Raw genomic sequence first — 27,984 nt, 5'->3', positions numbered from 1 at the left:
ATCCAGGCCCACACTCCCCGGTGCCAGTACTGAGGGAGCGCTGCACTGTCGGAGGTAGATGTATATACTCTAGGACTCGAGCTCCATAATCCAGGCCCACACTCCCCGGTGCCAGTACTGAGGGAGCGCTGCACTGTCGGAGGTAGATGTATATACTCTCGGACTCGAGCCCCATAATCCAGGCCCACACTCCCCGGTGCCAGTACTGAGGGAGCGCTGCACTGTCGGAGGTAGATGTATATACTCTAGGACTCGAGCCCCATAATCCAGGCCCACACTCCCCGGTGCCAGTACTGAGGGAGCGCTGCACTGTCGGAGGTAGATGTATATACTCTAGGACTCGAGCCCCATAATCCAGGCCCACACTCCCCGGTGCCAGTACTGAGGGAGCGCTGCACTGTCGGAGGTAGATGTATATACTCTAGGACTCGAGCCCCAAAATCCAGGCCCACACTCCCCGGTGCCAGTACTGAGGGAGCGCTGCACTGTCGGAGGTAGATGTATATACTCCAGGACTCGAGCCCATAATCCAGGCCCACACTCCCCGGTGCCAGTACTGAGGGAGCGCTGCACTGTCGGAGGTAGATGTATATACTCTAGGACTCGAGCTCCATAATCCAGGCCCACACTCCCCGGTGCCAGTACTGAGGGAGCGCTGCACTGTCGGAGGTAGATGTATATACTCTAGGACTCGAGCTCCATAATCCAGGCCCACACTCCCCGGTGCCAGTACTGAGGGAGTGCTGCACTGTCGGAGGTAGATGTATATACTCTAGGACTCGAGCCCATAATCCAGGCCCACACTCCCTGGTGCCAGTACTGAGGGAGCGCTGCACTGTCGGAGGTAGATGTATATACTCTAGGACTCGAGCTCCATAATCCAGGCCCACACTCCCCGGTGCCAGTACTGAGGGAGCGCTGCACTGTCGGAGGTAGATGTATATACTCTAGGACTCGAGCCCCATAATCCAGGCCCACACTCCCCGGTGCCAGTACTGAGGGAGAGCTGCACTGTCGGAGGTAGATGTATATACTCTAGGACTTGAGCCCCATAATCCAGGCCCACCCTCCCCGGTGCCAGTACTGAGGGAGTGCTGCAGTGTCGGAGGTAGATATATATACTCTAGGACTCGAGGCCCATAATCCAGGCCCACACTCCCCGGTGCCAGTACTGAGGGAGCGCTGCACTGTCGGAGGTAGATGTATATACTCTAGGACTGGAGACCCATAATCCAGGCCCACATTCCCCGGTGCCAGTACTGAGGGAGCGCTGCACTGTCGGAGGTAGATGTATATACTCTAGGACTCGAGCCCCATAATCCGGGCCCACACTCCCCGGTGCCAGTACTGAGGGAGCGCTGCACTGTCGGAGTTAGATGTATATACTCTAGGACTCGAGCCCCATAATCCAGGCCTACACTCCCCGGTGCCAGTACTGAGGGAGCGCTGCACTGTCGGAGGTAGATGTATATACTCTAGGACTCGAGCCCCATAATCCAGGCCCACACTCCCCGGTGCCAGTACTGAGGGAGCGCTGCACTGTCGGAGGTGCCGTCTTTCAGATGAGACGTTATAACCAGGGCCCCTTCTGCCCCCTCTCGAGGGGTTGAATGCGCCTCCTCCTGTTCCTATGGTAACAGTTTAGAGGGGCTGAATGTCCTCCTGTTCGCGACATTGAATTCCATCTGCCAGTCTTGAGCCTATTTTCCACCAATCTTATCCCTCTGCAGCTTCCTGCAGCCTCCAGTGCCGAACCCGCTCGCATTGTGAAGGATTCCCAGCTTCAACCAGCGTTGTACCGCAGGCGGGTCCTGTGAGATGACGGCGAGACAGATCGGGAAGCTGACTTGCAAGTCCAGCGCGCTGTTCCTCTGTGACATGCAGGAGAAGTTCCGACCCAATGTGGCTTACTTTCCCCAGGTCGTGGCCGTCGCTGCCAGGATGCTCCAGGTGAGACGGGGGGAGAGGGGGAAGGGAAAGGGATCGGAGAGGGGTATGGAAGGAAGGGAGATGGAGGGGGAGAGGGTGTTGGAGGGAGAGGGTTGGAGGGAGAGGGAGGGGGTTGGAGGGAGAAGGAGAGGGGTTGGAGGGAGAAGGATTGGAGGGAGAGGGAGGTGGGTGGGAGGGGTGAGAGGGAGAGGCTTTGGAGGGGTTGGAGGGAGATGGAGGAGGGTGGGGTTGGAGGGGGAGGGAGAGGACTTGGAGAGGGGAGATGTAGGGGGGAGAAGAGTTGGAGCAAGAGTGGTTGGAGGGAGAGGAGATGGACGAGGGTTGGAGGGAGAGGGGATGGAGGAGGGTGGGAGGGAGAGGGGATGGAGGGAGGGGAGATGGAGCAGGGTGGGAGGGAGAACAGTCGGAGGGAGAGGGGATGGAGGAGTGTGGGAGGGAGAGGGTTTGGAGGGAGGGGAGATGGAAAGGGGCGGAGGAGGGGGCAGAGGGAGTGGGTGGGGAGGAGATGGAGGAGGGCCCGGGAAAGGGGTTTGAGAGTGGAGCTGAAGAAGGAATGGAGATGGATGGGGAGAGAGAGCGATGTCGGAGAGGGGAGCGAGGGAGGGGGTCTCTCCTCCGACTGTACCCCTTCCATCTTCCGACAGATACTGCTCACCGAGGCGGGGGTGGGGGGGGGTTCGACAGAGCTGGGGAGGCGGGTGTTGGTGGGGTCCGAGTCCCTGCCACACTTTGGCCGCGGTGTAACCCAGATCTTTAATCCTAGGCAGCCAAAGTCCTGGAGATCCCCATCATCATCACCGAGCAATACCCCAAGGGGTTGGGGGCCACGGTGCCAGAGCTGGGGGCCGAGGGCATGAGGAAGATCAGCAAGACCTGCTTCAGCATGCTCAGCGCCGAGGTGGAAGCAGAACTGAGGACCCTCCCGAAACTGGAGTCGGTCATCCTGTGTGGCATCGAGACACAGGCCTGTATAATGGTCCGTCACTTCAATCCTCTGTCCCGTCTCTGGAGGTGTAGAGGGAGCTTTACTCTGTATCTAACCCTGTGCTGTACCTGTCCTGGGAGTGTTTGATGGGACAGTGTAGAGGGAGCTTTACTCTGTATCTAACCCTGTGCTGTACCTGTCCTGGGAGTGTTTGATGGGACAGTGCAGAGGGAGCTTTACTCTGTATCTAACCCTGTGCTGTACCTGCCCTGGGAGTGTTTGATGGGACAGTGTAGAGGGAGCTTTACTCTGTATCTAACCCTGTGCTGTACCTGCCCTGGGAGTGTTTGATGGAACAGTGTAGAGGGAGCTTTACTCTGTATCTAACCCCGTGCTGTACCTGCCCTGGGAGTGTTTGATGGGACAGTGTAGAGGGAGCTTTACTCTGTATCTAACCCGTGCTGTACCTGCCCTGGGAGTGTTTGATGGGACAGTGCAGAGGCAGCTTTACACTGTATCTAACCCCGTGCTGTACCTGCCCTGGGAGTGTTTGATGGGACAGTGTAGAGGGAGCTTTACTCTGTATCTAACCCGTGCTGTACCTGCCCTGGGGGTGTTTGATGGGACATTGTAGCGGGAGCTTTACTCTGTATCTAACCCGTGCTGTACCTGCCCTGGGAGTGTTTGATGGGACAGTGTAGAGGGAGCTTTACTCTGTATCGAACCCCGTGCTGTACCTACGAAACCGGAGGAGGCCGTTCAGCCCCTCGCTCCTGATCTGTACCTCAGCCATTTCACCTACCTTGGCTCCCTATCCTTCGAGACCCTTACCCATCAAAAATCTATCGATCTCAGTTTTGAAAGCTCCAATTGAGCCTCAGCAACTCTTCGGGGGAGCGAGTTCCAGGTTTCCACCGCCCCTTTGTGTGAAGAAGTGCTTCCTGACATCACCCCTGAACGGCCTGGCTCTAATTTTAAGGTTCTGCCCCCCCCTTGTTCTGGACTCCCCCCACCGGAGGACATAGTTTCTCTCTCTCCCGACCCTATCGAAACCTTTAACACCTCAATTAGTTCACCCCTTAATCTTCTACTCTCGACAGAGTACAAGCCGAGTCTGTGCAACCTATCCTCGGAATTTAACCCTTTTATCATTCTGCTTAATCTTCTCTGCCCCACCTCCAAGGATTAGTGGGAGGCGATGTTCTGTGGAAGTCGCGAAGGAACGCGACTGAAAGCCGGAGTGGCGAGAACTGCACTCTTCCCCCTCAGCCGTTCTGTTCCTGACGAATGAGTGTTTAACACGGACACTGGCTGGCTCACAGGGAAAGTTGTCCCAGGGCCCGGTCCCAGAAGTGTTGCTCTCGCCATTCCTAAACCTCAAATTCTTCCAGAACCTCAGCCGCAGAGGAGCTTCCGAGCCCCGTCACCGTTCCATCGCCAAGACCGCCCTCCGTAACATCGCCCATCTCCGTCCCAGCCTCGGCTCATCCGCTGCTGAAACCCTCATCCCTGCCTCTGTTACCACTAGACTCGACTATTCCGACGCACTTCTGGCTGGCCTCCCACATTCCACCCGACGTAAACTTCACCTCATCCCAAACTCCTGCAGCCCTCGTGTCCTAACTCGCACCGAGTCCCCTTCACCCATCACCCCCTGTGCTCGCCCCCTCCCTATCTCTGTAATCTCCTCCAGCCCCTACAATTCTCATCCTCCTGTTCAAATCCCTCCATGGCCCTCGCCCCCTCCCGATCTCTGTAACCTCCTCCAGCCCCTACAATTCTCATCCTCCTGTTCAAATCCCTCCATGGCCCTCGCCCCCTCCCTATCTCTGTAACCTCCTCCAGCCCCTACAATTCTCATCCTCCTGTTCAAATCCCTCCATGGCACCTCGCCCCCTCCCTATCTCTGTAACCTCCTCCAGCCCCTACAATTCTCATCCTCCTGTTCAAATCCCTCCATGGCCCTCGCCCCCTCCCGATCTCTGTAACCTCCTCCAGCCCCTACAATTCTCATCCTCCTGTTCAAATCCCTCCATGGCCCTCGCCCCCTCCCTATCTCTGTAACCTCCTCCAGCCCTACAATTCTCATCCTCCTGTTCAAATCCCTCCATGGCCCCTCGCCCCCTCCCAATCTCTGTAACCTCCTCCAGCCCCTACAATTCTCATCCTCCTGTTCAAATCCCTCCATGGCACTCGCCCCCCTCCCTATCTCTGTAACCTCCCCCAGCCCTACAATTCTCATCCTCCTGTTCAAATCCCTCCATGGCCATCGCCCCCTCCCTATCTCTGTAACCGCTTCCAGCCCCTACAATTCTCATCCTCCTGTTCAAATCCCTCCATGGCCCCTCGCCTCCTCCCTATCTCTGTAACCTCCTCCAGCCCTACAATTCTCATCCTCCTGTTCAAATCCCTCCATGGCCCCTCGCCCCCTCCCTATCTCTGTAACCTCCTCCAGCCCCTACAATTCTCATCCTCCTGTTCAAATCCCTCCATGGTCCTCGCCCCCCTCCCTATCTCTGTAACCTCCTCCAGCCCCTACAATTCTCATCCTCCTGTTCAAATCCCTCCATGGCCCAAAACCCTCCGTATCTCTGTAACCTCCTCCAGCCCTACAATTCTCATTCTCCTGTTCGAATCCCTCCATGGCCCTCACCCCCTCCCTATCTCTGTAACCACCTCCAGCCCCTACAATTCTCATCCTCCTGTTCAAATCCCTCCATGGCCCCTCGTCCCCTCCATATCTCTGTAACCTCCTCCAGCCCTACAATTCTCATCCTCCTGTTCAAATCTCTCCATGGCCCCTCGCCCCCTCCCTATCTCTGTAACCTCCTCCAGCCCCTACAATTCTCATCCTCCTGTTCAAATCCCTCCATGGCCCTCGCCCCCCTCCCTATCTCTGTAACCTCCTCCAGCCCCTACAATTCTCATCCTCCTGTTCAAATCTCTCCATGGCCCCTCGCCCCCTCCCTATCTCTGTAACCTCCTCCAGCCCCTACAATTCTCATCCTCCTGTTCAAATCTCTCCATGGCCCCTCGCCCCCTCCCTATCTCTGTAACCTCCACCAGCCCCTACAATTGTCATCCTCCTGTTCAAATCTCTCCATGGCCCCTCGCCCCCTCCCTATCTCTGTAACCTCCTCCAGCCCTACAATTCTCATCCTCCTGTTCAAATCTCTCCATGGCCCCTCGCCCCCTCCCTATCTCTGTAACCTCCTCCAGCCCCTACAATTCTCATCCTCCTGTTCAAATCCCTCCATGGCCCCTCGCCCCCCTCCCTATCTCTGTAACCTCCTCCAGCCCTACAATTCTCATCCTCCTGTTCAAATCCCTCCATGGCCCTCGCCCCCTCCCTATCTCTGGAACCTCCTCCAGCCCCTACAATTCTCATCCTCCTGTTCAAATCCCTCCATGGTCCTCGCCCCGTCCCTATCTCTGTAACCTCCTCCAGCCCCGACAATTCTCATTCTCCTGTTCAAATCCCTCCATGGCCCTCACCCCCTCCCTATCTCTGTAACCACCTCCAGCCCCTACAATTCTCATCCTCCTGTTCAAATCCCTCCATGGCCCCTCGTCCCCTCCATATCTCTGTAACCTCCTCCAGCCCTACAATTCTCATCCTCCTGTTCAAATCTCTCCATGGCCCCTCGCCCCCTCCCTATCTCTGTAACCTCCTCCAGCCCCTACAATTCTCATCCTCCTGTTCAAATCCCTCCATGGCCCTCGCCCCCTCCCGATCTCTGTAACCTCCTCCAGCCCCTATAATTCTCACCCTCCTGTTCAAATCCCTCCATGGCCCTCGCCCCCCTCCCTATCTCTGTAACCTCCACCAGCCCCTACAATTCTCATCCTCCTGTTCAAATCCCTCCATGGTCCTCGCCCCCCTCCCTATCTCTGTAACCTCCTCCAGCCTCTACAATTCTCATCCTCCTGTTCAAATCCCTCCATGGCCCTCAACCCTCCCTATCTCTGTAAACTCCTCCAGCCCTACAATTCTCATTCTCCTGTTCGAATCCCTCCATGGCCCTCACCCCCTCCCTATCTCTGTAACCACCTCCAGCCCCTACAATTCTCATCCTCCTGTTCAAATCCCTCCCTGGCCCTCGTCCCCTCCCTATCTCTGTAACCTCCCCCAGCCCTACAATTCTCATCCTCCTGTTCAAATCCCTCCATGGCCCCTCGCCCCCTCCCTATCTCTGTAACCTCCTCCAGCCCCTACAATTCTCATCCTCCTGTTCAAATCCCTCCATGGCCCTCGCCCCCTCCCGATCTCTGTAACCTCCTCCAGCCCCTATAATTCTCACCCTCCTGTTCAAATCCCTCCATGGCCCTCGCCCCCCTCCCTATCTCTGTAACCTCCACCAGCCCCTACAATTCTCATCCTCCTGTTGAAATCCCTCCATGGCCCCTCGTCCCCTCCCTATCTCTGTAACCTCCTCCAGCCCCTACAATTCTCACCCTCCTGTTCAAATCCCTCCATGGCCCTCACCCCCTCCCTATCTCTGTAACCTCCTCCAGCCCTACAATTCTCATCCTCCTCTTCAAATCCCTCCATGGCCCTCGCCACCTCCCTATCTCTGTAACCTCCTCCAGCCCTACAATTCTCATCCTCCTGTTGAAATCCCTCCATGGCCCCTCGCCCCCTCCCTATCTCTGTAACCTCCTCCAGCCCCTACAATTCTCATCCTCCTGTTCAAATCCCTCCATGGCCCTTGCCCCCTCCCTATCTCTGTAACCTCGCCCAGCCCTACAATTCTCATCCTCCTGTTCAAATCCCTCCATGGCCCTCGCCCCCCTCCCTATCTCTGTAACCTCCTCCAGCCCCTACAATTCTCATCCTCCTGTTCAAATCCCTCCATGGCCCTCGCCCCCTCCCTATCTCTGTAACCTCCTCCAGCCCTACAATTCTCATCCTCCTGTTCAAATCTCTCCATGGCCCTTCGCCCCCTCCCTATCTCTGTAACCTCCTCCAGCCCCTACAATTCTCATCCTCCTGTTCAAATCCCTCCATGGCCCCTCGCCCTCTCCGTACATCTGTAACCTCCTCCAGCCCTACAATTCTCATCCTCCTGTTCAAATCCCTCCCTGGCCCTCGCCCCCCTCCCTATCTCTGTAACCTCCTCCAGCCCCTACAATTCTCATCCTCCTGTTCAAATCCCTCCATGGCCCTCGCCCCCTCCCTATCTCTGTAACCTCGCCCAGCCCTACAATTCTCATCCTCCTGTTCAAATCCCTCCATGGCCCTCGCCCCCCTCCCTATCTCTGTAACCTCCTCCAGCCCCTACAATTCTCATCCTCCTGTTCAAATCCCTCCATGGCCCTCGCCCCCTCCCTATCTCTGTAACCTCCTCCAGCCCTTACAATTCTCATCCTCCTGTTCAAATCCCTCCATGGCCCTCACCCCCTCCCGATCTCTGTGACCTCCTCCAGCCCTATAATTCTCATCCTCCTGTTCAAATCCCTCCATGGCCCTCGCCCGCTCCCTATCTCTGTAACCTCCTCCAGCCCCTACAATTCTCATCCTCCTGTTCAAATCCCTCCATGGCCCTCGCCCCCTCCCCATCTCTGTAACCTCCTCCAGCCCTTACAATTCTCATCCTCCTGTTCAAATCCCTCCATGACCCTTGCCTCCTCCCTATCTCTGTAATCTCCTCCAGCCCTACAATTCTCATCCTCCTGTTCAAATCCCTCCATGGCCCTCGACCCCTCCCTATCTCTGTAACCTCCTCCAGCCCTACAATTCTCATTCTCCTGTTCAAATCCCTCCATGGCCCACGCCCCCCTCCCTATCTCTGTAACCTCCTCCAGCCCCTACAATTCTCATCCTCCTGTTCAAATCCTTCCATGGCCCCTCGCCCCCTCCCTATCTCTGTAACCTCCTCCAGCCCCGACAATTCTCATCCTCCTGTTCAAATCCCTCCATGGCCCCTCGCCCCCTCCCTATCTCTGTAACCTCCTCCAGCCCCGACAATTCTCATCCTCCTCTTCAAATCCCTCCGTGGCCCTCGCCCCCTCCCTATCTCTGTAACCTCCTCCAGCTCCTACAATTCTCATCCTCCTGTTCAAATCCCTCCATGGCCCCTCGTCCCCTCCATATCTCTGTAACCTCCTCCAGCCCTACAATTCTCATCCTCCTGTTCAAATCTCTCCATGGCCCTTCGCCCCCTCCCTATCTCTGTAACCTCCTCCAGCCCCTACAATTCTCATCCTCCTGTTCAAATCCCTCCATGGCCCCTCGCCCTCTCCGTACATCTGTAACCTCCTCCAGCCCTACAATTCTCATCCTCCTGTTCAAATCCCTCCCTGGCCCTCGCCCCCCTCCCTATCTCTGTAACCTCCTCCAGCCCCTACAATTCTCATCCTCCTGTTCAAATCCCTCCATGGCCCTCGCCCCCTCCCTATCTCTGTAACCTCCTCCAGCCCCTACAATTCTCATCCTCCTGTTCAAATCCCTCCATGGTCCTCGCCCCGTCCCGATCTCTGTAACCTCCTCCAGCCCCTACAATTCTCATCCTCCTGTTCAAATCCCTCCATGGCCCCTCGCCCCCTCCCTATCTCTGTAACCTCCTCCAGCCCCTACAATTCTCATCCTCCTGTTGAAATCCCTCCATGGCCCCTCGCCCGCTCCCTATCTCTGTAACCTCCTCCAGCCCCTACAATTCTCATCCTCCTGTTCAAATCCCTCCATGGCCCTCGCCCCCTCCCGATCTCTGTAACCTCCTCCAGCCCCTATAATTCTCACCCTCCTGTTCAAATCCCTCCATGGCCCTCGCCCCCCTCCCTATCTCTGTAACCTCCACCAGCCCCTACAATTCTCATCCTCCTGTTCAAATCCCTCCATGGCCCCTCGCCCCCTCCCTATCTCTGTAACCTCCTCAAGCCCCTACAATTCTCATCGTCCTGTTCAAATCCCTCCATGGCCCTCGCCCCCTCCCTATCTCTGTATCCTCCTCCAGCCCTGCAATTCTCATCCTCCTGTTCAAATCCCTCCATGGCCCTCGCCCCCTCCCTATCTCTGTAACCTCCTCCAGCCCTACAAGTCTCATCCTCCTGTTCAAATCCCTCCATGGCCCTCGCCCCCTCCCTATCTCTGTAACCTCCTCCAGCCCCTACAATTCTCATCCTCCTGTTCAAATCCCTCCATGGCCCTCGCCCCCTCCCTATCTCTGTAACCTCCTCCAGCCCCTACAACCCTCCGAGATCTCTGCGCTCCTCCAATTCTGCCCTCTTGAGCATCCCCGATTTCCATCGCTCCACCATTGGCGGCCGTGCCTTCAACTGCCTGGGGCCCTGAGCTCTGGAATTCCCTCCCTAAACCTCTCCGCCTCTCTCCCCTCCTTTAAGACGCTCCTTAAAACCGACCTCTTTGACCCAGCTTTTGGTCAACTGCCCTAATATCTCCTTATGTGGCGCGGTGTCAAATTGTGTTTGATAATCGCTCCTGTGAAGCACCTTGGGACGTTTTACTACATTAAAGGCGCTATATCAATGCCAGTTGCTGTGGTTGGACCCTATCGAAATCTGTTTAGTACGGAGCTGCGGCTGGCGGGGGGGTGGAAGGGGGTCGCGAGCATGTTAGGGATGTGCTGGTGAATTCTCCTTGTTCTTTCTCGGGCAGAGCACGGCGCTGGATTTACTGGAGCGGGGCCTGGACGTACACGTGGTGGCTGACGCCTGCTCCTCACGCAGGTGAGTGGCCTGGAGAGAGAGAGAGAGGAGAGAGAGAAGAGGCCGTCTGGGCCTGTTGCGCGATCTTTTGATACGAGACCTTACCTGAGCTCCGGGGACGCAGAGCAACGGAGGAGATTGGCACCTCCTCTGAGATCAATTTTATTAGAGTTTTTTAAGGATGTAACCAGCAGGGTAGATAAAGGGGAACCAGTGGATGTAGTATATTTAGATTTCCAAAAGGCATTCGATAAGGTGCCACATAAAAGGTTATTACAGAAGATTAGGGCTCATGGGGTTGGGGGCAATATAGTAGCATGGATAGAGGATTGGTTAACGGACAGAAAACAGAGAGCAGGGATAAACGGGTCTTTTTCAGGTTGGCAGGCTGTAACTAGTGGGGTGCCGCAAGGATCAGTGTTGGGGCCTCAGCTATTTACAATCTATATTAATGAACGAAATGAAGGGACCGAGTGCAATGTATCCAAGTTTGCCGATGATACAAAGCTCGGTGGGACAGTAAGTAGTGAGGCGAACACAAAGGCCTAGATTTTCAGTGTGCTGTGAGGCGGGCTTTTAGGCGTGCGGGGGGCTAAAAACGCGAATTCGGGGGTCCCGACACCATCCCGCCTCCACGTAAGTTTCAGAGGAGGCGGGTACCCGCCCCGCACTGGGACCCGCCGCCCCGAGGCGGGAAGGGATTAGTGCCAATTAACTGCCTGTTAACAGGTAGTTAACAGGCAGTTTTTAGCCTAATCCCTATTTTGAGGGGTGTCGTGTGGGATTCCCGATGGCTCCAAACCACGCCAGGTTAGAGGAGTTGGGCCGTCGGGTTGAAGGACTTGGAGGGGGTCGCGATGTCGGTGTTCAGGTGAGTGATGGGTGCATGAGTGCAAAGGTAAGTGTGTTTGGTGTGTCTAAAGTGTGTAAAGAACTTTTACTTACCTGAACTTACCTTCACAGCCTTTCTTCCTCAAGGCGTCGGGAGTCCATCACTCAGCCGGCACTGAAAGCAGAACGGCTGCGATCTGTCAAAAGTGACAGCCTTCAGCTTTCTGTGCCGGTGAGATTTCTAACTGAGTCTGTGTAGAAGGACTCAGGTTAGAAGTCAGACTGTCAGTGTTTGACAGCTTCAAACAGCTGTGAAACGCTGATATTTCATCTGTCAAAAGGTCTTGACAGATGAAATTGCAGTCTGTGACGTCACCTGTTGCCGGGTGGCCCTTAATTGGCCTGCTGAGCCCCGCTGGGCGGGCTCAACAAGGCCAATCAAGGGTAAATCGCGTGGATTGGCCGGACGTCGATGGAGGCGGGACTAAAACCCGAAAGTTGTAGTCCCGCCTCCTTCCCGACTGCTGAATGTAAATCCAGCCCAAAGCGTCTGCAAAGGGATATCGATAGACTGAGTGAGTGGGCAGTAAGGTGGCGGGTTGGAGTATAATGTAGGGAAATGTGAGGTTATTCACTTTGGTTGGAAGAATAGAAAAACAGAATATTTTTGAAATGGTGAGAAACTTTCAAATGTTGGTGTTCAGAGAGATTTGGGTGTCCTCGTGCAAGAAACACAGAAAGCGAGCATGCAGGTACAGCAAGCAATGAGGGAGGCAAATAGCCTGTTGGCCTTTATTGCAAGGGGATTGGAGTATAAGAGTAAGGAAGTCTTGCTACAATTGTACAGGGCCTTGGTGAGACCACACCTGGAGTACTGTGCACAGTTCTGGTCTCCTTATCTAAGGAAGGATATACTTGCCTTGGAGGCGGTGCATCGAAGGTTCACTAGATTGATTCCTGGGATGGGGGGGTTGTCCTCTGAGGAGAGATTGAGTAGATTGAGCCGATACTCTCTGGAGTTTAGAAGAATGAGAGGTGATCTCATTGAAACATACAAGATTCTGAGGGGGATTGACAGGGTAGATGCTGAGAGGCTGTTTCCCCCCTGGCTGGAGAGTCTCGAACCAGGGGTCACAGTCTCAGGATAAGGGGTCGGCCATTTAGGACTGAGATGAGGAGGAATTTCTTCACTCAGAGGGTGGTGTATCTTTACATCTACCTCTGACAGTGCAGCACTCCCTCAGTACTGGCACCGGGGAGTGTGGGCCTGGATTATGGGTCTCGAGTCCTAGAGTATATACATCTACCTCCGACAGTGCAGCGCTCCCTCAGTACTAGCACCGGGGAGTGTGGGCCTGGATTATGGGGCTCGAGTCCTAGAGTATATACATCTACCTCCGACAGTGCAGCGCTCCCTCAGTACTGGCACTGGGGAGTGTGGGCCTGGATTATGGGTCTCGAGTCCTAGAGTATATACATCTACCTCCGACAGTGCAGCGCTCCCTCAGTACTGGCACTGGGTAGTGTGGGCCTGGATTATGGGGCTCGAGTCCTAGAGTATATACATCTACCTCCGACAGTGCAGCGCTCCCTCAGTACTGGCACTGGGGAGTGTGGGCCTGGATTATGGGTCTCGAGTCCTAGAGTATATACATCTACCTCCGACAGTGCAGCGCTCCCTCAGTACTGGCACTGGGTAGTGTGGGCCTGGATTATGGGGCTCGAGTCCTAGAGTATATACATCTACCTCCGACAGTGCAGCGCTCCCTCAGTACTAGCACCGGGGAGTGTGGGCCTGGATTATGGGGCTCGAGTCCTAGAGTATATACATCTACCTCCGACAGTGCAGCACTCCCTCAGTACTGGCACCGGGGAGTGTGGGCCTGGATTATGGGGCTCGAGTCCTAGAGTATACACATCTATCTCAGACAGTGCAGTGCTCCCTCAGTACTGGCACCGGGGAGTGTGGGCCTGGATTATGGGGCTCGAGTCCTAGAGTATATACATCTACCTCCGACAGTGCAGCGCTCCCTCAGTACTGGCACCGGGGAGTGTGGGCCTGGATTATGGGGCTGAAGTCCTAGATGAATTCTCTACCCCAGAGGGCTGTGGAGGCTCAGTCGTTGAGTATATTCAAGGCGGAGATCGATAGATTTTTGGACTCTCGGGGAATCAAGGGATATGGGGATCGGGCGGGGAAAGTGGAGTTGAGGTCGATGATCAGCCATGATCTTATTGAATGGCGCAGCAGGCTCGAGGGGTCGAATGTTTCTTATGTTCTTGTGTTCTGTCGTGTCTCCGTAGCCAGGTCGACCGGCTGATTGCGCTGTCGCGCATGAAACAGAGCGGCGCCTTCCTCACCACTAGCGAAGGAACCCTGCTACAACTCCTGCGGGACGCCAAGCATCCGAAGTTCCGGGAGGTGAGTGCGCAACTGGTGGCCGGGGTGTGGGGGCGGGTGCAGGTTTGGCTTCCCTAGTGGCCAATCTAAACAAAAAAAGTCCCCACTCACGTAAATGCTTCCAAAATGTCCCAAAAGCAAAACGGACTTGCTGTATCGAACCTTGGTTAGACCACACTTGGAGCACTGTGCACAGTTCTGGTCTCCATACACCTTGGCTAGACCACACTTGGAGCACTGTGCACTGTTCTGGTCTCCATACACCTTGGTTAGACCACATTGGAGCACTGTGCACAGTTCTGGTCTCCATATACCTTGGTTAGACCACACTTGGAGCACTGTGCACAGTTCTGGTCTCCACATACCTTGGTTAGACCACACTTGGAGCACTGTGCACAGTTCTGGTCTCCATATACCTTGGTTAGACCACACTTGGAGCACTGTGCACAGTTCTGGTCTCCATATACCTTGGGTAGACCACACTTGGAGCACTGTGCACAGTTCTGGTCTCCATATACCTTGGTTAGACCACACTTGGAGCACTGTGCACAGTTCTGGTCTCCACATACCTTGGTTAGACCACACTTGGAGCACTGTGCACAGTTCTAGTCTCCATGTACCTTGGTTAGACCACACCTGGAGCACTGTGCACAGTTCTGGTCTCCATATACCTTGGTTAGACCACACTTGGAGCACTATGCACAGTTCTGGTCTCCATATACCTTAGTTAGACCACACTTGAAGCACTGTGCACAGTTCTGGTCTCCATATACCTTGGTTAGACCACACTTGGAGCACTGTGCACAGTTCTGGTCTCCATATACCTTGGTTAGACCACACTTGGAGCACTGTGCACAGTTCTGGTCTCCATATCCCTTGGTTAGACCACACTTGAAGCACTGTGCACAGTTCTGGTCTCCATATACCTTAGTTAGACCACACTTGAAGCACTGTGCACAGTTCTGGTCTCCATATACCTTGGTTAGACCACACTTGGAGCACTGTGCACAGTTCTGGTCTCCATATACCTTGGTTAGACCACACTTGAAGCACTGTGCACAGTTCTGGTCTCCATATACCTTAGTTAGACCACACTTGAAGCACTGTGTACAGTTCTGGTCTCCACATACCTTGGTTAGACCACACTTGAAGCACTGTGCACAGTTCTGGTCTCCATATACCTTAGTTAGACCACACTTGGAGCACTGTGCACAGTTCTGGTCCCCATGTACCTTGGTTAGACCACACTTGGAGCACTGTGCACAGTTCTGGTCTCCATATACCTTGGTTAGACCACACTTGAAGCACTGTGCACAGTTCTGGTCTCCATATACCTTAGTTAGACCACACTTGGAGCACTGTGCACAGTTCTGGTCCCCATGTACCTTGGTTAGACCACACTTGGAGCACTGTGCACAGTTCTGGTCTCCATATACCTTGGTTAGACCACACTTGGAGCACTGTGCCCAGTTCTGGTCTCCATATCCCTTGGTTAGACCACACTTGAAGCACTGTGCACAGTTCTGGTCTCCATATACCTTGGTTAGACCACACTTGGAGCACTGTGCACAGTTCTGGTCTCCATATTATAAAATGGATAGAGAGACACTGGAGAAGGTGCAAAGATGATTGACAAGGATGATACTAGATCTGAGAGGTTATACCCATCGGGAAAGATTGAACAGGCTGGGGCTCTTTTCTCTGGAAAAGAGAAGGCTGAGGGGGGACCTGATCGAGGTCTTTAAGATTATGAAAGAGTTTGACAGGATAGTCGTAGATGAAGATGTTTCCACTTGTGGCCGAGACCAGAAGTAGGGGCCATCAATATAGGGCAGTCACTAATAAATCCAATAGGGAATTCAGGAGAAACTTCTTTACCCAGCGAGTGGTGAGAATGTGGAACTCGCTACCACAGGGAGTGGTTGAGGTGAAATTACCAGAATGGTACCAGGGATGAGGGACTTCAGTGATGCGGAGAGACTGGAGAAGCTGGGATTGTTCTCCTTAGAGCAGAGAAGGTTAAGGGGAGATTGACCAGAATGGGACCAGGGATGAGGGACTTCAGTGATGTGGAGAGACTGGAGAAGCTGGGGTTGTTCTCCTTGGAGCAGAGAAGGTTAAGGGGGAGATTGACCAGAATGGTACCAGGGATGAGGGACTTCAGTGATGTGGAGAGACTGGAGAAGCTGGGGTTGTTCTCCTTGGAGCAGAGAAGGTTAAGGGGAGATTGACCAGAATGGTACCGGGGATGAGGGACTTCAGTGATGTGGAGAGACTGGAGAAGCTGGGGTTGTTCTCCTTAGAGCAGAGAAAGTTAAGGGGAGATTGACCAGAATGGTACCGGGGATGAGGGACTTCAGTGATGTGGAGAGACTGGAGAAGCTGGGGTTGTTCTCCTTGGAGCAGAGAAGGTTAAGGGGGAGATTGACCAGAATGGTACCGGGGATGAGGGACTTCAGTGATGTGGAGAGACTGGAGAAGCTGGGGTTGTTCTCCTTGGAGCAGAGAAAGTTAAGGGGGAGATTGACCAGAATGGTGCCAGGGATGAGGGACTTCAGTGCTGTGGAGAGACTGGAGAAGCTGGGATTGTTCTCCTTAGAGCAGAGAAGGTTAAGGGGAGATTGACCAGAATGGGACCAGGGATGAGGGACTTCAGTGATGTGGAGAGACTGGAGAAGCTGGCGTTGTTCTCCTTAGAGCAGAGAAGGTTAAGGGGAGATTGACCAGAATGGGACCAGGGATGAGGGACTTCAGTGATGTGGAGAGACTGGAGAAGCTGGCGTTGTTCTCCTTAGAGCAGAGAAGGTTAAGGGGAGATTGACCAGAATGTACAGGGATGAGGGACTTCAGTGATGTGGAGAGACTGGAGAAGCTGGGATTGTTCTCCTTAGAGCAGAGAAGGTTAAGGGGAGATTGACCAGAATGGTACCAGGGATGAGGGACTTCAGTGATGTGGAGAGACTGGAGAAGCTGGGGTTGTTCTCCTTAGAGCAGAGAAGGTTAAGGGGAGATTGACCAGAATGGTGCCAGGGATGAGGGACTTCAGTGCTGTGGAGAGACTGGAGAAGCTGGGATTGTTCTCCTTAGAGCAGAGAAGGTTAAGGGGGAGATTGACCAGAATGGTACCAGGGATGAGGGACTTCAGTGATGTGGAGGGACTGGAGAAGCTGGGATTGTTCTCCTTAGAGCAGAGAAGGTTAAGGGGAGATTGACCAGAATGGGACCAGGGATGAGGGACTTCAGTGATGTGGAGGGACTGGAGAAGCTGGGATTGTTCTCCTTAGAGCAGAGAAGGTTAAGGGGAGATTGACTAGAATGGGACCAGCGATGAGGGACTTCAGTGATGTGGAGAGACTGGAGAAGCTGGGGTTGTTCTCCTTGGAGCAGTGAAGGTTAAGGGGAGATTGACCAAAATGGTACCGGGGATGAGGGACTTCAGTGATGTGGAGAGACTGGAGAAGCTGGGATTGTTCTCCTTGGAGCAGAGAAGGTTAAGGGGAGATTTGATAGAGGTGTTCAAAATCATGAAGGGTTTTGATGGAGTAAATAAGGGGAAACTGTTTCCAGTGGCAGGAGGGTCGGTAACCAGAGGACACAGATTGAAGATAATCAGCAAAAGAACCAGAGGGGGAGATGAGGAAACATTTCTTTACGCAGCGAGTTGTTGTGATCTGGAATGCGCTGCCTGAAAGGGCGGTGGAAGCAGATTCAATAGTAACTTTCAAAAGGGGAATTGGAGAAATACAAGGGGAACATTTTACAGGGCTGTGGGGAACGAGCGAGGGGGGAGTGGGACTAATTGGAGAGCTCGACCAAAGAGCCGGCACAGGATCGATGGGCCGAATGGCCTCCTCCTGTGCTGGGTGACTCTCCGATTCAATACATTTTCACCTTCCAAAGTGCTGAAAGTAATCTTCAAACAAGTAAAAGCGTGCTGCCTCTTTCTGAGAGGCAGCCGGAATTTTACAAGCGCGGGAGTGAGCTATAAAATGCCGCCAACAACCTGCAATTAAGTGAGCTCAGGGCTCACATATCTCCCCCTCCGCCCTCCCCCTCCTCACCCCCACAGGTACTGCCCGAGCAGTGACCTTAAAACAGCTTAACAACCGTCGGGTATCTTACTGAGACAGCTTGGCTGTATATACTCTTGGACTCGAGCCCCATAATCCAGGCCCACACTGCCCGGTGCCAGTACTGAGGGAGCGCTGCACTGTCGGAGGTAGATGTATATACTCTATGACTCGAGCCCCATAATCCAGGCCCACACTCCCCGGTGCCAGTACTGAGGGAGCGCTGCACTGTCGGAGGTAGATGTATATACTCTAGGACTCGAGCCCCATAATCCAGGCCCACACTCCCCGGTGCCAGTACTGAGGTAGCGCTGCACTGTCAGAGGTCGATGTATATACTCTAGGACTCGAGCCCCATAATCCAGGCCCACACTCCCCGGTGCCAGTACTGAGGTAGCGCTGCACTGTCAGAGGTCGATGTATATACTCTAGGACTCGAGCCCCATAATCCAGGCCCACACTCCCCGGTGCCAGTACTGAGGGAGCGCTGCACTGTCGGAGGTAGATGTATATACTCTATGACTCGAGCCCCATAATCCAGGCCCACACTCCCCGGTGCCAGTACTGAGGGAGCGCTGCACTGTCGGAGGTAGATGTATATACTCTAGGACTCGAGCCCCATAATCCAGGCCCACACTCCCCGGTGCCAGTACTGAGGGAGTGCTGCACTGTCAGAGGTCGATGTATATACTCTAGGACTTGAGCCCCATAATCCAGGCCCACACTCCCCGGTGCCAGTACTGAGGGAGCGCTGCACTGTCAGAGGTCGATGTATATACTCTAGGACTTGAGCCCCATAATCCAGGCCCACACTCCCCGGTGCCAGTACTGAGGGAGCGCTGCACTGTCAGAGGTCGATGTATATACTCTAGGACTTGAGCCCCATAATCCAGGCCCACACTCCCCGGTGCCAGTACTGAGGGAGCGCTGCACTGTCGGAGGTAGATGTATATACTCTAGGACTCGAGCTCCATAGTCCAGGCCCACACTCCCCGGTGCCAGTAGTGAGGGAGCGCTGCACTGTCGGAGGTAGATGTATATACTCCAGCACTCGAGCCCCATAATCCAGGCCCACACTCCCCGGTGCCAGTACTGAGGGAGCGCTGCACTGTCGGAGGTAGATGTATATACTCTAGGACTGGAGCCCCATAATCCAGGCCCACACTCCCCGGTGCCAGTACTGAGGGAGCGCTGCACTGTCGGAGGTAGATGTATATACTCTAGGACTCGAGCCCAATAATCCAGGCCCACACTCCCCAGTGCCAGTACTGAGGGAGCGCTGCACTGTCGGAGGTAGATGTATATACTCTAGGACTCGAGCCCCATAATCCAGGCCCACACTCCCCGGTGCCAGGACTGAGGGAGAGCTGCACTGTCAGAGGTGCCGTCTTTCAGATGAGACATTAAACCGAGGCCCCGTCTGCTCTCTCAGGTGGACGTAAAAGCTCCTAAGGTCACTATCGGAAGAAGAGCAGTGGGAGGAGGGGTGCGGGCAGGGGACTTCTTCCCAGTGTGCTGGGAGCAACATTTCTCCCTAAACTGACACCTTCCCCGTGTCTGACTCATTGTCCCACCCAAGGTAGGCCAAGCACGGGATTTATTCAGCCTGCTGTTGAGCTTGCAACGGGACATCGGGCCTTGAAACTCCAGGATGATTTGGACAGGTTGGGTGATTGGGCAGATGCATGGCAGATGCAGTATAATGTGGATAAATGCGAGGTTATCCACTTTGGTGGCAAAAACAGGAAGGCAGATTATTATCTGAACGGCAATAGATTGGGAGAAGGGGAAGTGCAACGAGACCTGGGTGTCCTTGTGCACCAGTCGCTGAAGGTAAGCATGCAGGTGCAGCAGGCGGTTAAGAAGGCAAATGGTATGTTGGCCTTCGTAGCGAGAGTGTTCGAGTACAGGAACAAGGATGTCTTGCTGCAGTTGTACAGGGCCTTGGTGAGACCACACCTTGAGTATTGTGTGCAGTTTTGGTCGCCTTATCTGAGGAAGGATGTTCTTGCCATGGAGGGGGTGCAGCGAAGATTCACCAGACTGATACCTGGGATGGCAGGAATGACGTATGAGGAGAGATTGGGTCGATTGGGCTTGTATTCGCTAGAGTTTAGAAGAATGAGAGGGGATCTCATTGAAACTTATAAAATTCTAACAGGACTAGACAGACTAGATGCAGGAAGGATGTTCCCGATGGTCGGGGAGTCCAGAACCAGGGGTCACAGACTAAGGATAAGGGGTAAGCCATTTAGGACAGAGATGAGGAGTAATTTCTTCACCCAGAGAGTGGTAAACCTGTGGAATTCTCTACCACAGAAGTCAGTAGAGGCCAATTCATTAAATATATTCAAGAAGGAGTTGGATATATTTCTTAAGGCTAAAGGGATCAAGGGATATGGGGAGAAGGCAGGGACAGGGTACTGAGTTTGGATGATCAGCGATGACCTCGGTGAATGGCGGAGCAGGTTCGAGGGGCCGAATGGCCGACTCCTGCTCCTATCTTCTATGTTTCTATGAAATACATGTACCTTCTTCGCTTCCCTCCAGGTGCAAAAGATTATCATGGAACCAGCCCCTGACAGCGGTCTGATTGGCCTCTTCCAAGGACAGAACCCGCTCTACAGCTGAGGGCCAGGCAACGACGGAACTGGGACCGAAGAGGCTGGTGATACAGGACATCTCTTGTAAAGACAGCAGCACTCTCATTGGAGAGAGATTCTCCAAAACTTCCTTCAAGTTTCTAATGACTAATCAAGATTGAACCGGCTCCCTCCAATCATCATGGACTCTACCCACCCATTTAATCTCCTCCCACAGCCCATGGACACTCTCCCCTATCACAGACTCTACCCACCCATTTAATCTCCTCCCACAGCCCATGGACACTCTCCCCTATCATGGACTCTACCCGCCCATTTAATCTCCTCCCACACCCCATGTACACTCTCCCCTATCATGGACTCTACCCACCCATTTAATCTCCTCCCACACCCCATGTACACTCTCCCCTATCATGGACTCTACCCGCCCATTTAATCTCCTCCCACAGCCCATGGACACTATCCCCTATCATGGACTCTACCCACCCATTTAATCTCCTCCCACAGCCCATGTACACTCTCACCTATCATGGACTCTACCCACCCATTTAATCTCCTCCCACAGCCCATGTACACTCTCCCCTATCACAGAATCTACCCACCCATTTAATCTCCTCCCACAGCCCATGTACACTCTCCCCTATCACGGACTCTACCCACCCATTTAATCTCCTACAGCCCATGGACACTCTCCCCTATCATGGACTCTACCCACCCATTTAATCTCCTCCCACAGCCCGTGTACACTCTCCCCTATCATGGACTCTACCCACCCATTTAATCTCCCACAGCCCATGTACACTCTCCCCGATCACGGACTCTACCCACCCATTTAATCCCCTCCCACAGCCCATGTACACTCTCCCCTATCATGGACTCTACCCACCCATTTAATCTCCTCCCACAGCCCATGTACACTCTCCCCTATCATGGACTCTACCCACCCATTTAATCTCCTCCCACAGCCCATGTACACTCTCCCCTATCATGGACTCTACCCACCCATTTAATCTCCCACAGCCCATGTACACTCTCCCCTATCACGGACTCTACCCACCCATTTAATCTCCCACAGCCCGTGTACACTCTCCCCTATCATGGACTCTACCCACCCATTTAATCTCCTCCCACAGCCCATGTACACTCTCCCCTATCATGGACTCTACCCACCCATTTAATCTCCCACAGCCCATGTACACTCTCCCCTATCAGGGACTCTACCCACCCATTTAATCTCCACCCACAGCCCATGGACACACTCCCCGATCACGGACTCTACCCACCCATTCAATCTCCTCCCACAGCCCATGTACACTCTCCCCTATCACGGACTCTATCCACCCATTTAATCTCCTCCCACAGCCCATGGACACTCTCCCCTATCACGGACTCTACCCACCCATTCAATCTCCTCCCACAGCCCATGTACACTCTCCCCTATCATGGACTCTACCCACCCATTTAATCTCCTCCCACAGCCCATGGACACTCCTCCCCTATCATGGACTCTACCCACCCATTTAATCTCCTACAGCCCATGGACACTCTCCCCTGTCACAGACTCTACCCACCCATTTAATCTCCTCCCACAGCCCATGTACACTCTCCCCTATCACGGACTCTACCCACCCATTCAATCTCCTCCCACAGCCCATGTACACTCTCCCCTATCATGGACTCTACCCACCCATTTAATCTCCTCCCACAGCCCATGGACACTCCTCCCCTATCATGGACTCTACCCACCCATTTAATCTCCTACAGCCCATGGACACTCTCCCCTGTCACAGACTCTACCCACCCATTTAATCTCCTCCCACAGCCCGTGTACACTCTCCCCTATCATGGACTCTACCCACCCATTCAATCTCCTCCCACAGCCCATGGACACTCTCCCCTATCATGGACTCTACCCACCCATTTAATCTCCTCCCACAGCCCATGTACACTCTCCCCTATCATGGACTCTACCCACCCATTTAATCTCCTCCCACAGCCCGTGTACACTCTTCCCTATCATGAACTCTACCCACCCATTTAATCTCCTCCCACAGCCCATGTACACTCTCCCCTATCATGGACTCTACCCACCCATTTAATCTCCTCCCACAGCCCATGTACACTCTCCCCTATCATGGACTCTACCCACCCATTTAATCTCCTCCCACAGCCCGTGTACACTCTCCCCTATCACGGACTCTACCCACCCATTTAATCTCCTCCCACAGCCCGTGTACACTCTCCCCTATCATGGACCCTAACCACCCAGTTAATCTCCTCCCACAGTCCATGTACACTCTCCCCTATCATGGACTCTACCCACCCATTTAATCTCCTCCCACAGCCCATGTACACTCTCCCCTATCATGGACTCTACCCACCCATTTAATCTCCTCCCACAGCCCATGTACACTCTCCCCTATCACGGACTCTACCCACCCATTTAATCTCCTCCCACAGCCCGTGTACACTCTCCCCTATCATGGACTCTACCCACCCATTTAATCTCCTCCCACAGCCCATGTACACTCTCCCCTATCATGGACTCTACCCACCCATTTAATCTCCTCCCACAGCCCATGGACACTCTCCCCTATCACAGACTCTACCCACCCATTTAATCTCCTCCCACTGCCCGTGTACACTCTCCCCTATCACGGACTCTACCCACCCATTTAATCTCCTCCCACAGCCCGTGTACACTCTCCCCTATCATGGACTCTACCCACCCATTTAATCTCCTCCCACAGCCCATGTACACTCTCCCCTATCATGGACTCTACCCACCCATTTAATCTCCTCCCACAGCCCATGGACACTCTCCCCTATCACAGACTCTACCCACCCATTTAATCTCCTCCCACTGCCCGTGTACACTCTCCCCTATCACGGACTCTACCCACCCATTTAATCTCCTCCCACAGCCCGTGTACACTCTCCCCTATCATGGACTCTACCCACCCATTTAATCTCCACCCACAGCCCATGTACACTCTCCCCTATCATGGATTCTACCCACCCATTTAATCTCCTCCCACAGCCCGGGGACACTCTCCCCTATCACGGACTCTACCCACCCATTTAATCTCCTCCCACAGCCCATGTACACTCTCCCCTATCACGGACTCTACCCACCCATTTAATCTCCACCCACAGCCCATGTACACTCTCCCCTATCACGGACTCTACCCACCCATTTAATCTTCTCCCACAGCCCGTGTACACTCTCCCCTATCACGGACTCTACCCACCCATTTAATCTCCTCCCACAGCCCATGTACACTCTCCCCTATCACGGACTCTACCCACCCATTTAATCTCCACCCACAGCCCATGTACACTCTCCCCCATCACGGACTCTACCCACCCATTTAATCTCCTCCCACAGCCCATGTACACTCTCCCCTATCACGGACTCTACCCACACATTTAATCTCCTCCCACAGCCCGTGTACACTCTCCCCTATCATGGACTCTACCCACCCATTTAATCTCCTCCCACAGCCCATGTACACTCTCCCCTATCACAGACTCTACCCACACATTTAATCTCCTCCCACAGCCCATGTACACTCTCCCCTATCACAGACTCTACCCACACATTTAATCTCCTCCCACAGCCCGTGTACACTCTCCCCTATCACAGACTCTACCCACACATTTAATCTCCTCCCACAGCCCATGTACACTCTCTCCTATCATGGACTCTACCCACCCATTCAAACTCCACCCACAGCCCATGTACACTCTCCCCTATCATGGACTCTACCCACCCATTTAATCTCCACCCACAGCCCATGTACACTCTCCCCTATCACGGACTCTACCCACCCATTTAATCTCCTCCCACACCCCATGTACACTCTCCCCTATCATGGACTCTACCCACCCATTTAATCTCCTCCCACAGCCCGGGGACACTCTCCCCTATCACGGACTCTACCCACCCATTTAATCTCCTCCCACAGCCCGTGTACACTCTCCCCTATCACGGACTCTACCCACCCATTTAATCTCCTCCCACAGCCCATGTACACTCTCCCCTATCATGGACTCTACCCACCCATTTAATCTCCACCCACAGCCCATGTACACTCTCCCCTATCACGGACTCTACCCACCCATTTAATCTCCTACAGCCCATGTACACTCTCCCCTATCATGGACTCTACCCACCCATTTAATCTCCTCCCACAGCCCGTGTACACTCTCCCCTATCACGGACTCTACCCTCTCATTTAATCTCCTCCCACAGCCCATGTACACTCTCCCCTATCACGGACTCTACCCTCTCATTTAATCTCCTCCCACAGCCCATGTACACTCTCCCCTATCATGGACTCTACCCACCCATTTAATCTCCTCCCACAGCCCGTGTACACTCTCCCCTATCACGGACTCTACCCACCCATTTAATCTCCTCCCACAGCCCAGGTACACTCTCCCCTATCACGGACTCTACCCACCCATTTAATCTCCTCCCACAGCCCATGGACACTCTCCCCTATCATGGACTCTACCCACCCATTTAATCTCCTCCCACAGCCCGTGCACACTCTCCCCTATCACGGACTCTACCCTCCCATTTAATCTCCTCCCACAGCCCGTGTACACTCTCCCCTATCACGGACTCTACCCACCCATTTAATCTCCTCCCACAGCCCATGGACACTCCTCCCCTATCATGGACTCTACCCACCCATTTAATCTCCTACAGCCCATGGACACTCTCCCCTGTCACAGACTCTACCCACCCATTTAATCTCCTCCCACAGCCCATGTACACTCTCCCCTATCACAGACTCTACCCACCCATTTAATCTCCTCCCACAGCCCATGTACACTCTCCCCTATCACGGACTCTACCCACCCATTCAATCTCCTCCCACAGCCCATGTACACTCTCCCCTATCATGGACTCTACCCACCCATTTAATCTCCTCCCACAGCCCATGGACACTCCTCCCCTATCATGGACTCTACCCACCCATTTAATCTCCTACAGCCCATGGACACTCTCCCCTGTCACAGACTCTACCCACCCATTCAATCTCCTCCCACAGCCCATGGACACTCTCCCCTATCATGGACTCTACCCACCCATTTAATCTCCTCCCACAGCCCATGTACACTCTCCCCTATCATGGACTCTACCCACCCATTTAATCTCCTCCCACAGCCCATGGACACTCTCCCCTATCATGGACTCTACCCACCCATTCAATCTCCTCCCACAGCCCATGGACACTCTCCCTATCTCGGACTTTACCCACCCATTTAATCTCCTCCCACAGCCCGTGTACACTCTCCCCTATCACAGACTCTACCCACCCATTTAATCTCCTCCCACAGCCCATGGACACTCTCCCCTATCACGGACTCTACCCACCCATTTAATCTCCTCCCACAGCCCATGTACACTCTCCCCTATCATGGACTCTATCCACCCATTTAATCTCCTCCCACAGCCCATGTACACTCTCCCCTATCACGGACTCTACCCACCCATTTAATCTCCTCCCACAGCCCATGTACACTCTCCCCTATCATGGACTCTACCCACCCATTTAATCTCCTACAGCCCATGGACACTCTCCCCTATCATGGACTCTACCCACCCATTTAATCTCCTCCCACAGCCCGTGTACACTCTCCCCTATCATGGACTCTACCCACCCATTTAATCTCCCACAGCCCATGTACACTCTCCCCGATCACGGACTCTACCCACCCATTTAATCCCCTCCCACAGCCCATGTACACTCTCCCCTATCATGGACTCCACCCACCCATTTAATCTCCTCCCACAGCCCGTGTACACTCTCCCCTATCCTGGACTCTACCCACCCATTTAATCTCCTCCCACAGCCCATGTACACTCTCTCCTATCATGGACTCTACCCACCCATTTAATCTCCTCCCACAGCCCATGTACACTCTCCCCTATCACAGACTCTACCCACCCATTCAATCTCCTCCCACAGCCCATGTACACTCTCCCCTATCACAGACTCTACCCACCCATTTAATCTCCTCCCACAGCCCATGGACACTCTCCCCTATCACAGACTCTACCCACCCATTTAATCTCCTCCCACAGCCCATGTACACTCTTCCCTATCACGGACTCTACCCACCCATTTAATCTCCTCCCACAGCCCGGGGACACTCTCCCCTATCACGGACTCTACCCACCCATTTAATCTCCTCCCACAGCCCATGTACACTCTCCCCTATCATGGACTCTACCCACCCATTTAATCTCCTCCCACAGCCCATGTACACTCTCCCCTATCATGGACTCTACCCACCCATTTAATCTCCTCCCACAGCCCGGGGACACTCTCCCCTATCACAGACTCTACCCACCCATTTAATCTCCTCCCACAGCCCATGTACACTCTCCCCTATCACGGACTCTACCCACCCATTTAATCTCCTCCCACAGCCCGGGGACACTCTCCCCTATCACGGACTCTACCCACCCATTTAATCTCCTCCCACAGCCCATGTACACTCTCCCCTATCACGGACTCTACCCACCCATTTAATCTCCTCCCACAGCCCATGTACACTCTCCCCTATCATGGACTCTACCCACCCATTTAATCCCCTCCCACAGCCCATGTACACTCTCCCCTATCATGGACTCTACCCACCCATTTAATCTCCTCCCACAGCCCATGTACACTCTCCCCTATCATGGACTCTACCCACCCATTTAATCTCCTCCCACAGCCCGGGGACACTCTCCCCTATCACAGACTCTACCCACCCATTTAATCTCCTCCCACAGCCCGGGGACACTCTCCCCTATCACGGACTCTACCCACCCATTTAATCTCCTCCCACAGCCCGTGTACACTCTCCCCTATCATGGATCTAATTAATCTCCTGAGGAAACGTTCTGATTGAACACGCACTGCCCAATCCCCAACCCCTGACAGCGGAAAGCCGAGGGAAAAGGCCATTTGGCCCGTCAAGGTTGAAGCCTGCTGTGCACAATGACGTTTGATTGTAACTCGATTTGCTTCTCTGGTTCTGCCACTGTTGTGCCGACCGTTGGATTGCTCTACGCATCCGTAACTCTGCGAATAAACCTCTTCCTGATAATCTGCTCCAAATCCTCAGTCCTTTCCCGATGTGGCCTCGAGCCTGTGCTGTAGGCCGCACTTGTGTTTCCAAGCAGGCGTTTTATGTTTCAGCAGAAGTCCAGCCCAAAAAGGCCTCAGTAACTTTTCGTGGGGGGTCTGTTCGGAACAGGAGGAGGCCCATTCAGCCCCTTGAGCCTGTTACACAGGAACAGGAGGAGGCCCATTCAGCCCCCTCGAGCCTGTTACACAGGAACAGGAGGAGGCCCATTCAGCCCCCTCGAGCCTGTTACACAGGAACAGGAGGAGGCCCATTCAGCCCCCTCGAGCCTGTTACACAGGAACAGGAGGAGGCCCATTCAGCCCCCTCGAGCCTGTTACACAGGAACAGGAGGAGGCCCATTCAGCCCCCTCGAGCCTGTTACACAGGAACAGGAGGAGGCCCTTT

At 54.0% G+C, this 27,984-nt stretch overlaps 1 protein-coding gene across 1 annotated transcript in view; it reads left to right on the top strand.

Annotated features, from left to right (window-relative positions):
* isoc2 (isochorismatase domain containing 2) overlaps positions 1–27,558 on the top strand; it is a 42,786-nt gene extending 15,228 nt beyond the window's left edge. The window contains exons 2-6 of the mRNA XM_085979604.1: positions 1,731–1,950; positions 2,714–2,926; positions 10,491–10,561; positions 13,676–13,793; positions 20,393–27,558. Of these exons, the coding sequence (XP_085835730.1) occupies positions 1,819–1,950; positions 2,714–2,926; positions 10,491–10,561; positions 13,676–13,793; positions 20,393–20,473 (615 nt within the window). The 5' untranslated portion in view covers positions 1,731–1,818 and the 3' untranslated portion in view covers positions 20,474–27,558. The remainder of the gene's footprint in view (positions 1–1,730; positions 1,951–2,713; positions 2,927–10,490; positions 10,562–13,675; positions 13,794–20,392) is intronic.
* The last annotated feature ends 426 nt before the right edge of the window (positions 27,559–27,984 follow it).

Source organism: Somniosus microcephalus, unplaced genomic scaffold (genome assembly GCF_052327205.1).
Source record: "Somniosus microcephalus isolate GS21.2 unplaced genomic scaffold, FLI_Smic_1.0 unresolved_chr9, whole genome shotgun sequence".
In the NCBI taxonomy this organism is placed as follows: Eukaryota; Metazoa; Chordata; class Chondrichthyes; order Squaliformes; family Somniosidae; genus Somniosus; species Somniosus microcephalus.
The sequence above is the reverse complement of the archived record's forward strand: the minus strand, read 5'-3'. Positions and strand labels throughout refer to the sequence as shown.